The following is a 12,980-nucleotide window of genomic DNA, read 5'->3' on the forward strand; positions in this document are numbered from 1 at the left end:
AGGTGGTTCTCACCTTTTCATACCCTGGACAAACATAATCAGAAGGTGTGTTGCAAAGGGTATGTACCATGTCCTGAAAGTAAGGTGATCTAACAAGGTTGAAAGGAAACCCATTGCCATAAAGGCAACGCCCAATGCTCTGATCTGCAATCTCTCTCATTTCATTTTTGAAGGCGGTATCCAATGGGCCTCTTTTCCGTGAAGCCACAACATTTTGATTCTCTATTGGAGCAACTGGTGGTTTGGCATGAAAGGATGCGAACCGGCTGGTCTTGTGGAGCCAATACTACTAGAAGGCCTCGTAGTCTTTGAGCTTGACTGGACAAGAGGATGATTAGTCTTTGCTTTGCCACTTCTCCTATCACCTTCCTCTTGTTCTCTAATATATTCCAAAACTAGAGCTTTTGACAGCTCCTTGCCATCTGATCCCTTACAAAATTTTATTCCATGCCCGAGGATGAAACAAAGGTGGCCTTTCACTCGATAGTATGATGAGCTGGTATACTCAGTGCCACAATGGTTACACTTCCAAACAAAACCCCCACCACCAGACACTTGCTTGATCATTGTTGTATAATGCCAAAGTGGCGAATCTTGATCAATTTTAAAGGGGTTATTTTCAGTTCGGGTATGGGCAATTGAACTAGAGCTTGCACTTGCACTTCCAGTTTCAGCCATTATATATGATTATATGAATAATGCACCTAAAATAAAAAGAGAAAACACAACATTATTGAAAAAATTTGATAATTTCGGCATTATAACCCCATACTATGCATACAAAGTGTAAAAAAATATACAAGACTTAGTTAAAAAAATTTAGAAAAACTTAAAAAAAAAATTAAAAAATTAAAAAAATTTGAAAAAAATTTGAAAAAAACTTGAAAAAATTCTTGAAAACTTGTAAAAAATTCAGATTCACTCACCTTTGATGGCTAAATCTTCCTTCTCCAGTGATTCCTACGCCTTTTATGCATGTCTCACATCTTCATAGTCTCCACCTTCGAAGAAAAATGCCAAAACTAAGAAACCTAGCTGTAGAGAAAAAACTTCAAAAATGCAAATAGAGTGAGTTGAATGAATGTTTTGATGCATGAAATGCATCATAAAGGGGCGAATTAGGGTTTTATTATTAAAAAACTATTTTAAAAACTCTATTTTTATTGTTTTTTTGACCCGTGGGCCCCGTTTTTGGGAACCCACGGGCTTGGGTTCACGCGGGTCCTCCTGGGTTCACTTGGGGTCCTCCTAGGTTCGGCCTAGGTTCCACCTGGGTCCTTCCCAGGTGGCTGGGTTCCCTGTGGGTCCTGCGTACAACCTGGGTTCCACCCGGGTCCTTCCCAGGTAGCTGGGTTCCCTGTGTTGTCTAACTTGTGGAGAAGGAGACCAACATAGCTTTAATAGTGCTACTGGGAATTTTCACTGTACTCATGTGGGGACTAACTACAATTGTGGAATTGGAGCCACCATGTGAGGAGCATTGCCCTAGCGATCCAACAAGGTTTGAAGGTGGTCAGCTTCCAAAGCCACCTTGTTCACTTGCACTTGGATTTGCAAAAACACATTGGATATAATCAAAGATTCAAAGTGAGTGGAAAAATCAATTGAATTGTTGGGAGATAAAGTAGCATTCTATCTTTCCAAATATTAAAGGAAATCTTAACTCTGAAAGTACACTAGATTTAAATAAATATAGCTTGAAGATTAGACCCATCCCCCAAGCTGACAGAGCTCTAGAACGAAACCAAAAAAGCTGCTTGAGAGGTTCAAATTGTTTGCACTTTGCATAAGGGACATTTGGGGTTGAAAAGTCCTATTTGAACAAGATGTTTGCCTTAATCAATTTCCAACACTACCAACAAGATTAACTGGCAAAAAAATGAGAGGTATGGCCTGCTCTAGGTAAACTGTACGGCCAACTTAGAACCCTAACTGAAATCACTTCAAAACACGCCAAAATCTCTGAAGAGAAATGCTAAACATACTCCCAAAAATCTGCAACTGGGAATACGTCAAAAACCTTCATGGCTGGAAACCTCGATCTGATAACTTCAATTTGCACAAAGGTGATTCCTGAATGGAATTACTCTGGTCTAGCTAGGAAATTGTCTCTCAAATTGGAAACTCTTAATCTAATGAGGGTCTTTCGGCCTCAGAAAATTATGGAAGAACACACTGGTTCAATCTGGCAGCATAACAATATGAAAAATCTTTAGCATGTGAGCAAATGAGACCCCTAAACCTCTTTTTGTAGCTTTGGAGGGAAAAAGCAATTTGAAATTATATAAAATAACTTGTTTTCCCACCCAAAGGATCTTTTTGAATTTTAAAATGATTTTTTATTCACAAATCCCTCTCACATTTCCCGAGGCATCTACTTTTGAGGGGAACATAAGTAACTTTATTAAAATTAACGCTTAAGCAAACATTTTAACATTGAACATTAGAAACTTAAGTGTATGTTTCAAATACTCCACTCGAGTTGTGGAAAGCACTGCCAAGGCTTCGGAATACAATTCTAATCATGCCATGACATAACTAGTTACTAAATCAATGGGATGATGACTTATGCCTACTTAGAGACTTACTAAAAATAGACGTTCTCTCCAAGAAGTTTGGAGGACACCCTAGGAGTCCAAAATCACTTTTGAAAGTGTCGGTGTGATCCATAAGGCCAACTGAGCTCAATGCCACAAATAGAAATCTTGAAATACTGAACTTGCATCCTCCAAGAAGTTTGGAGTTCTTCCTAGGACACCTTGAAGCTTACGAGAAAACTCAACTTATGTGTAAAACAGACCAAATTGAGCGTTAGGGCAATGTATTTATGATGGGATGAAAAAAGGGTGTAAAACAAGAGATTAAAAGGACAAGGGATGCACATTTCTTAGCTACAATTATATATTTGATGATTCTGTTCAGCTGTGAAGGGAAAAGTGCACTTCAGTCGGTGTATCTTTTAGAAGTGAAATTTATAAACATAGCATATTCTACAACACTCTAGGTTGTTTGCTTATCATGTTATATGATGTTCTAGAAATATTTATTGCATATTCTCCATTTTAAGCCCAGTTCTAGTTGAGTTCTGTCGTAGAAATATGATATGATATAGATAATATTTTCCTAATTATCATATCCTTTAATAATAAGGATTTATATAATGAGAAATATAAATGTCTGTTTTCTGAAATATCTTTATGCACAAAAAATGGTCTCTAATTTCGGTTAGTTTATTTTCTTATTCAGTGTTATGACCCCATATTACAAGGAAGAGGTTTTGTTTTCACCGACAGAACTTGAGAAGGAAAATGAAGATGGTGTCTCTATTATTTTTTATTTGCAGAAAATTTACCCAGGTTGGTGTCGTAGGGAATTTACAAGTTTTGAATCAGCCAGTTTTGGCAATTTTGTGTCTGGATACTGAATTCTATAACACTAATTGGTTTCTTTCTTTGTTAAACAGATGAGTGGAAAAATTTCCTTGAACGCATGGAATGTAAACCTGAGGTGATCCTTACCGATCCAGAAAAACTTCTCGAACTTCGTCATTGGGCATCTTATCGAGGGCAGACCCTCACTAGGACAGGTGGGCAGACCTTCGTCATTGGGCATCTTCTTGAACTTTAGCTTTTAGATGAGTAAAAACAAAAGCTTATATTTATTGTCTATTTCCTACTACAATGATTGTTTATTTGATTCTTGTTACGCAGTTAGAGGAATGATGTACTACAGAAAAGCCCTGGAACTCCAATCCTTTCTAGACATGGCAAAAGATGAAGGTGAAAAGATGATTATTTTGGTTGATAAGTTCCAAACATGATCTAGAAGCAACCTGTGCCTATGAATTGTGCTAACTTTATAATTGTTTTATTTGGTTGAATTATCTTCTGAAAGATTTGTAATATATGCTTTTTGACAAAATTCATGAAGAGAATTGTTTTCTTGTGTATGTCCTTTATTCTCCAGAAATTTTGCATGGATACAAGATGCAAGAATTACTACCTGAAGATTCTAAGAAGGTTAAACGATCATTATGGGCACAATTGCAGGCAGTAGCTGACATGAAATTCACATATGTTGTTTCCTGCCAAGTATATGGTATACAGAAGAGTACTAGGGATCCTCGTGCAAATGAAATTTTAAATCTTATGGTGACGTAAGTCTAGGACCATTTCCACTGCTCAAATTCTTTTTTTGTGCTAAAAATAAATTGATGTTTCCATTGGTTAAGTTCAGTCATGGATAGGCTAACACATACTTGATATTGTCTGCAGATATCCTTCTCTACGTGTTGCTTACATTGACGAGGTAGAAGTGAGGGAGAAAGAAAAACATAAAAAGGTTTACTATTCGGTTCTTGTGAAAGCATCTAACAATCTTGACCAGGTATTTTACCATTCTTCAATCAGATGTGTTATTCCTAAAGGTGTAATGGAGTGCCATTTATTAAAATTTGTCTTGTATATTTTTTTATAGATAGAGGCAATGAATGTGAAGGTTACAATATTAAGTTGTAACCTCTGTTATCAGGTTCTCCCAAATTGTGCTCATCCTTGTATGGGTTCGGTATGGGGCTTGGTATGGGGATAGAAGAACCCATAGTGAACTCGAAACATACCGTGGATGAACCATGGAGGACAGATGACTATATGGGGCCAAAAACAAGCAAAAAAAAACATTTTTAAACCTTTTTTAGAATAAAATACTCCCTCCACTCCTAATGTTGCTTTAAAGTGAGGGTTTATGGTCTCTTGTCACAAACGCAAATGAGCAAAACTTCAATTTTGCCTCCAAGCTGCCATTGTTGATTTTTGAAGGTTGCTACGTTTTTCTTCAAAGGTGAATGCTATGGTAGTGAGAAACCTACACCAATAGGAGAGAAAGAGCTACATGAGGAAGATTTATTTATTAAAGTTGAGTGAAGTTTTCAAGATTTTTCATTTTTACTTTTTAGACCTTTCATCCATAATATAGGGGTTATAATGCCATTTAAAAAAAAAAGTTGTAGAGTTTTAAATTTGAATTCTTGTTTTGTTTTGTTGTATTCATACAAAATGGTTGGTAATTCTAGTTCAGTAGTTGCCCCACTTGCAGAGAGCTTATTTATAATTGATGTAGTGTCACCTCTTTGGCGACATACAACCATGATTGAACAACTTCATGGTGATGGAGGTTATTGTTTGCCTCGTAGCCAATGTAAGAATGAATATAAGAGCTTGTATGGTCGAGTGAAAGCTCACTTATGTGCTATTCCTCGCTTAGGAATAAGAGTTTGTCTAGGGCCAAATCAAAAAGTGTTGCCAAGGCAACAAATAGTGGTATATATCAAAGAGCAAGAAGATGTTGACATGGTAAGCAGTAGAGATAAGGACATAACACATTTTATTTCTAAGAAAAGATCGTAGAAACCTTTTGGTGGCTTAACACAGTTGGCTAGCCCACTTTCTTTTATGCCACTGTCATCTTTTAATAAGGGAATACCCCTTTTCATTCTTGTAAAAGGGAGACATTAAGAAATGCCTTCAAGAATGAGGCAAGAGAGGTTGCAGATGAGAGCAATTCTCATTGCATTTATAGCAATGGGCTTCCTTACAACCTTGTTAGATCACTATGCTAGTGGGATATGTTAACAACAATTACCAATGCACCAATTAATTTAGTTAGTCTTGGGTATGAAAAGGTGTGTACTAACTTAGTGGCCAAGGAAAAAGCTTCTGTAGAGGCATCATTGAAAGCAATCGAGGATAGATGGCTTGAAACAGGTTAGTCCATCATTTTTGATGGACGGAATAATTTCAAAAACAAACCGCTAATTAATGTCATTGTAGTGTCCTCTAAAGGGGTGATCTTTTTGAAAGTAGTTGATTGTGAGGGGTGTAGGGTCCCAAATCCCTAAAGCTAGGATGTTCTTTGAGCACTAGGGGTGCCAAACATAGAGCAACTGACCTCTAACTTGTGATCAGGTAGTTCAACATTGGACCAATTTATGGAGAGTTGGTAACTTCTCCTTCACTTTGGGCTCAACTAGATGCAAGGGGGCTTCCCTAGAGGTATCCTTAATAGGATTGATCACAACTTTGGATGTGCAAATAGACAAACATGCAGTAGTACCCATAGTATTCTTGGTCCCAAAGGTTGTCACTAGACCAAAGACTAACCCATTACTCATAAGACCTCTTATTAAGTTGATAAACACATAATTGTATAATTGCAAGATGTGGGTATGCTGAATATGACTCGTCAAGATAATAACTCTCATGTTTGCTACAAATGTTTTCCTTTGTTGAATTATTGGGTCATGAGGTGTGTACAACTACAAACTAAAGTCCTACTACAAATCTATTATTGATAAATGATGTTTTTAGTTTGAGTGCATGGTGGATCATGGCTTCCAAGGCTGATGCCTATTCATTAGGTTATAGAGTCTAGACACACCAAGAAAGACAACACATGGAAATTACAACTTTGGATGTGCCAATAGACAAACATGCAGTAGTACCCATGGTACCCTTGGTCCCGAAGGTTGTCACTAGACCAAAGACTAATGTATTACTCATAAAACCTCTTATTATGTTGATAAACACATCATTGCATAATTGCAAGATGTGGGTATGTAGAACATGACTCATCAAGATAAGAACTCTCAATGTTTGCTACAAATGTTTTCCTTGGCTGAATTATTGAGTCATGATATGTGTACAAACTAATGTCCTACTATAAGTCTATTGATGGGTGATGTTTTTGGTTTGAGTGCATGGTGGATCTTTGCTTCCAAGGATGATCCCTATTCATTGGGTTACATAGTCTAGATACACCAAGAAAGACAAGACATGGAATTTACAACTTTGGATGTGCAAATAGACAAACATGCAGTAGTACCCGTAGTACTCTTGATCGCAAAGGTTGTCACTAGACCAAAGACTAACCTATTACTCACAAGACCTCTTATTAAGTTGAAAAACACATCATTGCATAATTGCAAGATGTGGGTATGCAGAACATGACTCGTCAAGATAAGAACTCTTAATTTTCGCTACAATGTTTTCCTTGGTTGAATTACTGAGTTATGAGGTGTGTACAAAATAATGTCCTACTCCAAATCTATTGATGAATTATGTTTTTATTTTGAGTGCATGGTGGATCATTGCTTCCAAGGTCGATGCAGTCTACATATACCAAGAAAGATAACACACAGAAATCACAAAGGAATACGAGCTGTGCATAAACATAAACCACAATAATGATATCAAATAATTAGTTATTCATTCTAAATTGTAGAAATTTATATGTAATAAAAAAAATCATCACAAACCTTGTAACAAATTAGAATGTTGTCTCATTCATCTTATCATTATTACATTCATACTAGCACATGTGGCAAGAGGAAACCTTTACCCAGAATGTAATGTCCCCTATTTATACACTGTCAATTCCCAAGAGCAACATCTATGTTACTACCTTTTATCACTATTAATTGAGCATAACTAACTAATTCTTTGTAATATAACTTATGATGCCATTAAAACCATGCCTAAACCCAAACCAATCTGACCCCATTCCCGGAAGAGGGCTTGGCTGCCTAGGGCACTTGACACCACCTCCTTAATGTAGCCCAGATTATCGGCATTCAGTCCATTCACCCATGGGGCAATGCCCATTCACCCATGGGGCCTGCAGCCCAGATTTCAGGAGGAGTTCTTTCACCTTTGGGGCTTTCTATTGAAGTGGTTTTACTCTGCCCTTCCCTAGCAGCACCCATCTCCCTTGGGGAATAGAAAGATTAGAATAGAGTTATGACTTAGGACAAGGTTATGGCAATAATACTTTGTACTATGGATGTATATAATAACTGTCATACATATTGCAGTCTATATTAATATTACTATCAAATTCTGCACAAGAACATTATAGGGCTTCATATATTAAACATACATATTAAGCACATTCCCATGCATACCACCAAGAACGAGGATGTTACTGCCTGTAACTTGGTAACAATTCTGATCTGATCTGATCTGATCGATGGTGGTGTCACTGGATACTTTTGTTTCCTTTCCTTTATATCTCTCAATGTGAGGGAGAGGTCACACCTCTTCATTATGGGTGCCCTTTGGCAAGAGACACACCCTTTCACCATTAGCACCCTTTGAAAGAGTGTAACTCTTCATTACTTCCGCCCTTTGAAAGGGACACAACCTTTCACAATCAGATCTGCACTTCTGATTCCCAAATTATTCCCCCTTCAAATGAGTTCTCCTCTCTTTTATACCTCATATTTGGGGGAGTCACAACTTATCATTTCATGCCTTTTGACCAGTCATTAACTTTAATCAAATTTTTAATTATACCTTTATATTTTACTTTTTTTTAAAAAAAAATTTTAATTTTTTTTTTAAGTATTTTAATTTTATTATTATTATTCATTATTAAATTATATTTCAAAGTGGGGACATTACATAGAATTTGTCAAAATATCTACAAATGGAATAGTCGAGACATTTAGCTACAAGAACAATTTACTGTACAATGATCTCCTTGTGATTTACAAAGATGTTGCTCTAGAGGCTGTTGGATTTGTAGGAGTTGAAATATTAGAGCTCCTTGACATTTGTAGTCATGTGGAAAGCAAAAATGACCAACCCTATTGGAAGAGAGAAATGATTGACTTTTCTTTTTGGAAATTGAACTAGCATATATGGTGCTTTGTTGGTTGCCTTGTTGCTTCCAGAATTGAGGAAGAACCATAGGTCATGAATGTGGTGTATAAGGCAAGCTCATATCCTACAAAATCCGTTTAATGAGTGATCTAGAGTAGATAGGGGGACCATCGAGAGTTGGAACTCAACCATTGCATAAATGATGGCATGTTTGTTTTGATTCTTGATCATTGAAATTGCATGTGAATCTGAGCCCTTAAGATCAGTTCTTTTTGAGTAGGAAACCTTTGAATAGGTACAACATCAAATCAGGTCATGAATGCTAACTTGGGATGTGCTGGGAGATAGGTGGGAGTGAATAGTGTAAAATAAAGGAGTTAGGGAGTTTTGGGGTTGTCAGGAATCAAGGATCGGGAATATGAAGAAATTTGTGAAGAAAATTATTTGGAGTCAAGGATCGGGAATATGAAGAAATTTGTGAAGAAAAATATTTGGAGTCAAGGATCGGGGATACCCCAAAATCCATATCACTTGTCAAGGATTTGGGATTATGGACACATCAGACCTCATGCCCAAAACAAACAAATAAAAGCATCTCCACATCATTGACTCCAAAAGGATATACAAAGGAAAATATTTAGAGATGGGATTGGGGATATTAAGGAATTTATCCCACAAGCAAGTAAATAAAGATAGGTACAAACGCACAAACTTGATATCATAATATGGAATGTTGGGGATCAAGAGTTGGGGGCATTTCATAACCCATGTCCCAAAGTATCTTGTTAGAGGTATTCCTTAATCTTTGACTCCAAAAGGTATTTGAAGGGAAATGTTAGACCTTGGGGATCAAGGTAACCATGGAACTCATGCCATTAAGGAGGTAAGAAAAAGGGATGATTGAAATTGTGACTCGAAAAGGTAACTTAGTGTTGAGCATCAAATTGTGGGGATTCGAGGAAACACATGTTGGTAAGAAAAAGTCCAAAACTCCGATGGGACAAAAGGAGAAAAGGTGAGGGCTGGAGGAAAGATTTGCTAGTATGGGAAACTCCAACACTCTTGACATTTAGCACAGTCTTTGGAATTTGAATAGAATGACCTGCACAATTAGAATTTCTAGGACTAATGCAACTTCCAACACATGATATGGATGTGGAGGATGAGGAATGACACATATGAAAACTTTGATCCGGGGAGACTCATTATAAAATATCTTAGATTGGTTATCTATGATGGGCAAGAATGTCAAAGGTACAAAGGGTGCTCAGACCAAGCAAATTGTACACTGTGATATTGGTTGCCAACAAGGGGCAAGTGAAGGATGCAACTTTCATTTCCAATATCCTCATACAAAGGGCATAGTTTTTGGACACCATGTGTCATGCACTCTCTCAACTTGATATTGCATAAGATTGACTCAAAGATCAAGTGGGTCAAAGAAATCTACATTATAGGCCAAGGAGATTCAAATGTTTGCCAACAATCATCATATGCCACACATCTTTAGGACCTTCTTCAATTTGGAGTTGTTAAAGGTGATTTTCTTTTTCTTTTAGTTTTTTTTGCTAGGTTGCTATGTGATGTCCCCTTCTTGTTGACATCAGACTTTCAGTGAGATTAGCCTATCATTTTGACCCTCGTAGGCTAATGAGGATGGTTAGAGGGTCTCCTAAGGATTGTATCATCTCCAGTGTTCAATATACTTTGGTTTGGTCTTCGTTTGGCATCATTCAGACTTCATTTGCTATGGTATTGCTATACTTACTATTTATAGTAAGTCTTGGGGTGTTTGAAAAGGACCCTTTCTATTTTTAGCAGGGGTGTATGGTCACATGGGGAAAAGCAGAGTGGACTCCCATTTCAGATGACATCGAAAAATGTTAAGTATTCTGGGAGATATTAATGTTTATGTGGCCAAATTAATAATAAAACATTAAATAAGGTAAATATAAAGTTATAACTTAACTTTATAACTTGAGGGTCTAGGCATCATGAGAAGGGGGCTGACTTATTAATTAATTATGTGCACATAACCCAAGGTCTTTATTTCATTTAATGATGCCAACTTAATGTTATAACATTTAATGTTATTAAAGTGTTTTTTGGGAGAAATTCGAACTCTCTTGAGGATTATATATGCTTAACAAGAAGAAGTTCGATTATTATTGTTGCATCTCTTTTTCATGACTTGTGGAGAGCAGAGACCAAGGGTTTCAGTCTTTCATCAGCCATTGGAGAATGAGAAATCTTCAGTCTTGCAGCCATCTGAATTGGTGAAATATCCAATGAATTTGGCATTCAGATGGGGCTTCAATCAGAAGTTCTATTTGGGCTCAATCGGTGAAGTTTGTGGCTTAAATCTGATTAGTTTGAAGGATTAGTAACTGCAGATTGGGATACTGGTTTAGGCGATAATTTTCCAGCATTCAACCAACACTTTCTGGCTGCAAATCATTCCGGAAATTCTGCATTACAGCTGCAAGTAGGGCGAACTTGCAAGGAGGGGCAATTTTGCTTATGAGGGCACAATAAATTCCCCAAAAAAATACCAAAGGGTGGCGGCTGATCCTAGGGAGCCTAGCGCTGCATGCTTGGAGCAAAGTGGAGGAAGTTACAGAAGTTACACTAATAATACCAGGTTCAATAATATTGCAGCAGTTGCTTTTGTATTGGATTTCAATAAAATCTCCAGTCTTATGCATTCTTCTTTTGTCAAACCCTATAAAAAAAGCACAAAAAAATTCAGAAAACCCAAAATACAAAAAAAATTACACTTGCATCCAATATTTACAAATTACCGGCATAGAAGACAAAGGGGGTCTTTACATGCTACTTTTGATTTTTTAATTTGTTTTATTCTTTACACCATAATAGGTTGTTTAGATTTAATTCGCATCGCCCACAATCATCTAAGATGACTTGTAAAGGTGCAAGAGGCATTGAGTGCTATGCTCATCAACATGCTCATCAACACTCTTTGGAGTGTATGGAATTAACACTCTTTGTAATGTATGGAGGCAATGACAAATACAAAGAGTTTAAAAGAACTGATCCTAGATGATGAGTGGTGGGCTCATGTGGAATATATTTTGAGTTTTTATTGAATCCATTATGATATGATTAGGTATGTAGATATAGATCAACCATGTTTGGGTGAGACTTATGATGACATGGATTCCATGGTTGAAAATAAGGACCATAATAGAAGCCTCAAGCCAATGAGCATGTCCCGGCCTAAACAATTTTCAAAAAGAGTGCAAAGGATTATTGTTGACCATTGGAACAAGATGACCACACCATTGTATCTCCCAGAATTTGCTTTTTTCTCCAAGTATTATAGCAACGAGATACCTTGCCAAGGAGGGTGCCACCATATTTAGATAAATAGGTTGTTAATAAGTACAAGATTACATTGAGAAAAATATTCCCAAATGGAGATATACAAAGTGTTGCCTTATTTGAGGTTCGACACTTCATATCTTCAAAAATCATGAGTTTTCATTCTTTGAGACAAGTATAGGAAAAACACTTGTGAATGGTGGATGTATGTGGCCAAGCCTCTGTTACATGCAACTTCTCGCAATAAAAAATCCATCTCAAGTATTCATCTTTATTTTTAAATTTGAACTTTTTCATTTTTCTTTTGTTGCTACATATTATAATGTATGTTTTTTAATTATAAATATTTAAATTCAACATGTTGCAAGTTTGTCTTCAATTGAGCATAATTGGAGTACATACTCTTTTATCCACTTGGTTGAAAGCAACTGATTCAGTGCAAAAAAAAATGAGGATTTGGTCTTTGTGCACTCCAACTTGATCTTTTGTCACATAAGACACTTGATTACAGTAGGGTTGACAGGGCATTAGGATCTAATTCCTAAGTGTTTCGACTTAGATGCTACTATTGCACAATTTGCTTAAGTCTCTATCAATGATGCAACTTCTATAGATGATGTGGATAGGGTGAGTGGCATTGCAGCTGATTGTGATTCAAATGATTTTGAACCAAATTTTGATTATTATGCTTTCGATGAAGACATTGAAGAGCCATAGGAAGATTATTGAATATTGATTGTAATTTTCACTTTGTATTGGCATTCAAGTCTTCAATAAATCACTGAATTTCAATTCATGAGTATATTCTTTGTTGCAAGTTATAAGTGTTTAAATATTTTAAAAATTTGCTTATTGACAATTATGAACAATTAATTAATGAGTATAAATTATTACTGTTTTCAAAATTATACACAGACACATGAATCCATATGCATAGTTGTAGAGAAAAAAATACGCTACTAGCATACCCAAACCTCAAAC

General features: G+C 36.5%; 1 protein-coding gene across 1 annotated transcript in view; it reads left to right on the forward strand.

Moving 5' to 3' along the window:
• The window catches only part of LOC131064527 (callose synthase 3), a 124,711-nt gene that overhangs the window by 82,171 nt on the left and 29,560 nt on the right, over positions 1 to 12,980 (forward strand). Inside the window, exons 29-33 of the mRNA XM_057998674.2 lie at positions 3,247 to 3,356; positions 3,464 to 3,586; positions 3,711 to 3,779; positions 3,967 to 4,156; positions 4,275 to 4,386. Of these exons, the coding sequence (XP_057854657.2) occupies positions 3,247 to 3,356; positions 3,464 to 3,586; positions 3,711 to 3,779; positions 3,967 to 4,156; positions 4,275 to 4,386 (604 nt within the window). The remainder of the gene's footprint in view (positions 1 to 3,246; positions 3,357 to 3,463; positions 3,587 to 3,710; positions 3,780 to 3,966; positions 4,157 to 4,274; positions 4,387 to 12,980) is intronic.

This window comes from Cryptomeria japonica, chromosome 1 (assembly GCF_030272615.1).
Source record: "Cryptomeria japonica chromosome 1, Sugi_1.0, whole genome shotgun sequence".
Taxonomy (NCBI): domain Eukaryota; kingdom Viridiplantae; phylum Streptophyta; class Pinopsida; order Cupressales; family Cupressaceae; genus Cryptomeria; species Cryptomeria japonica.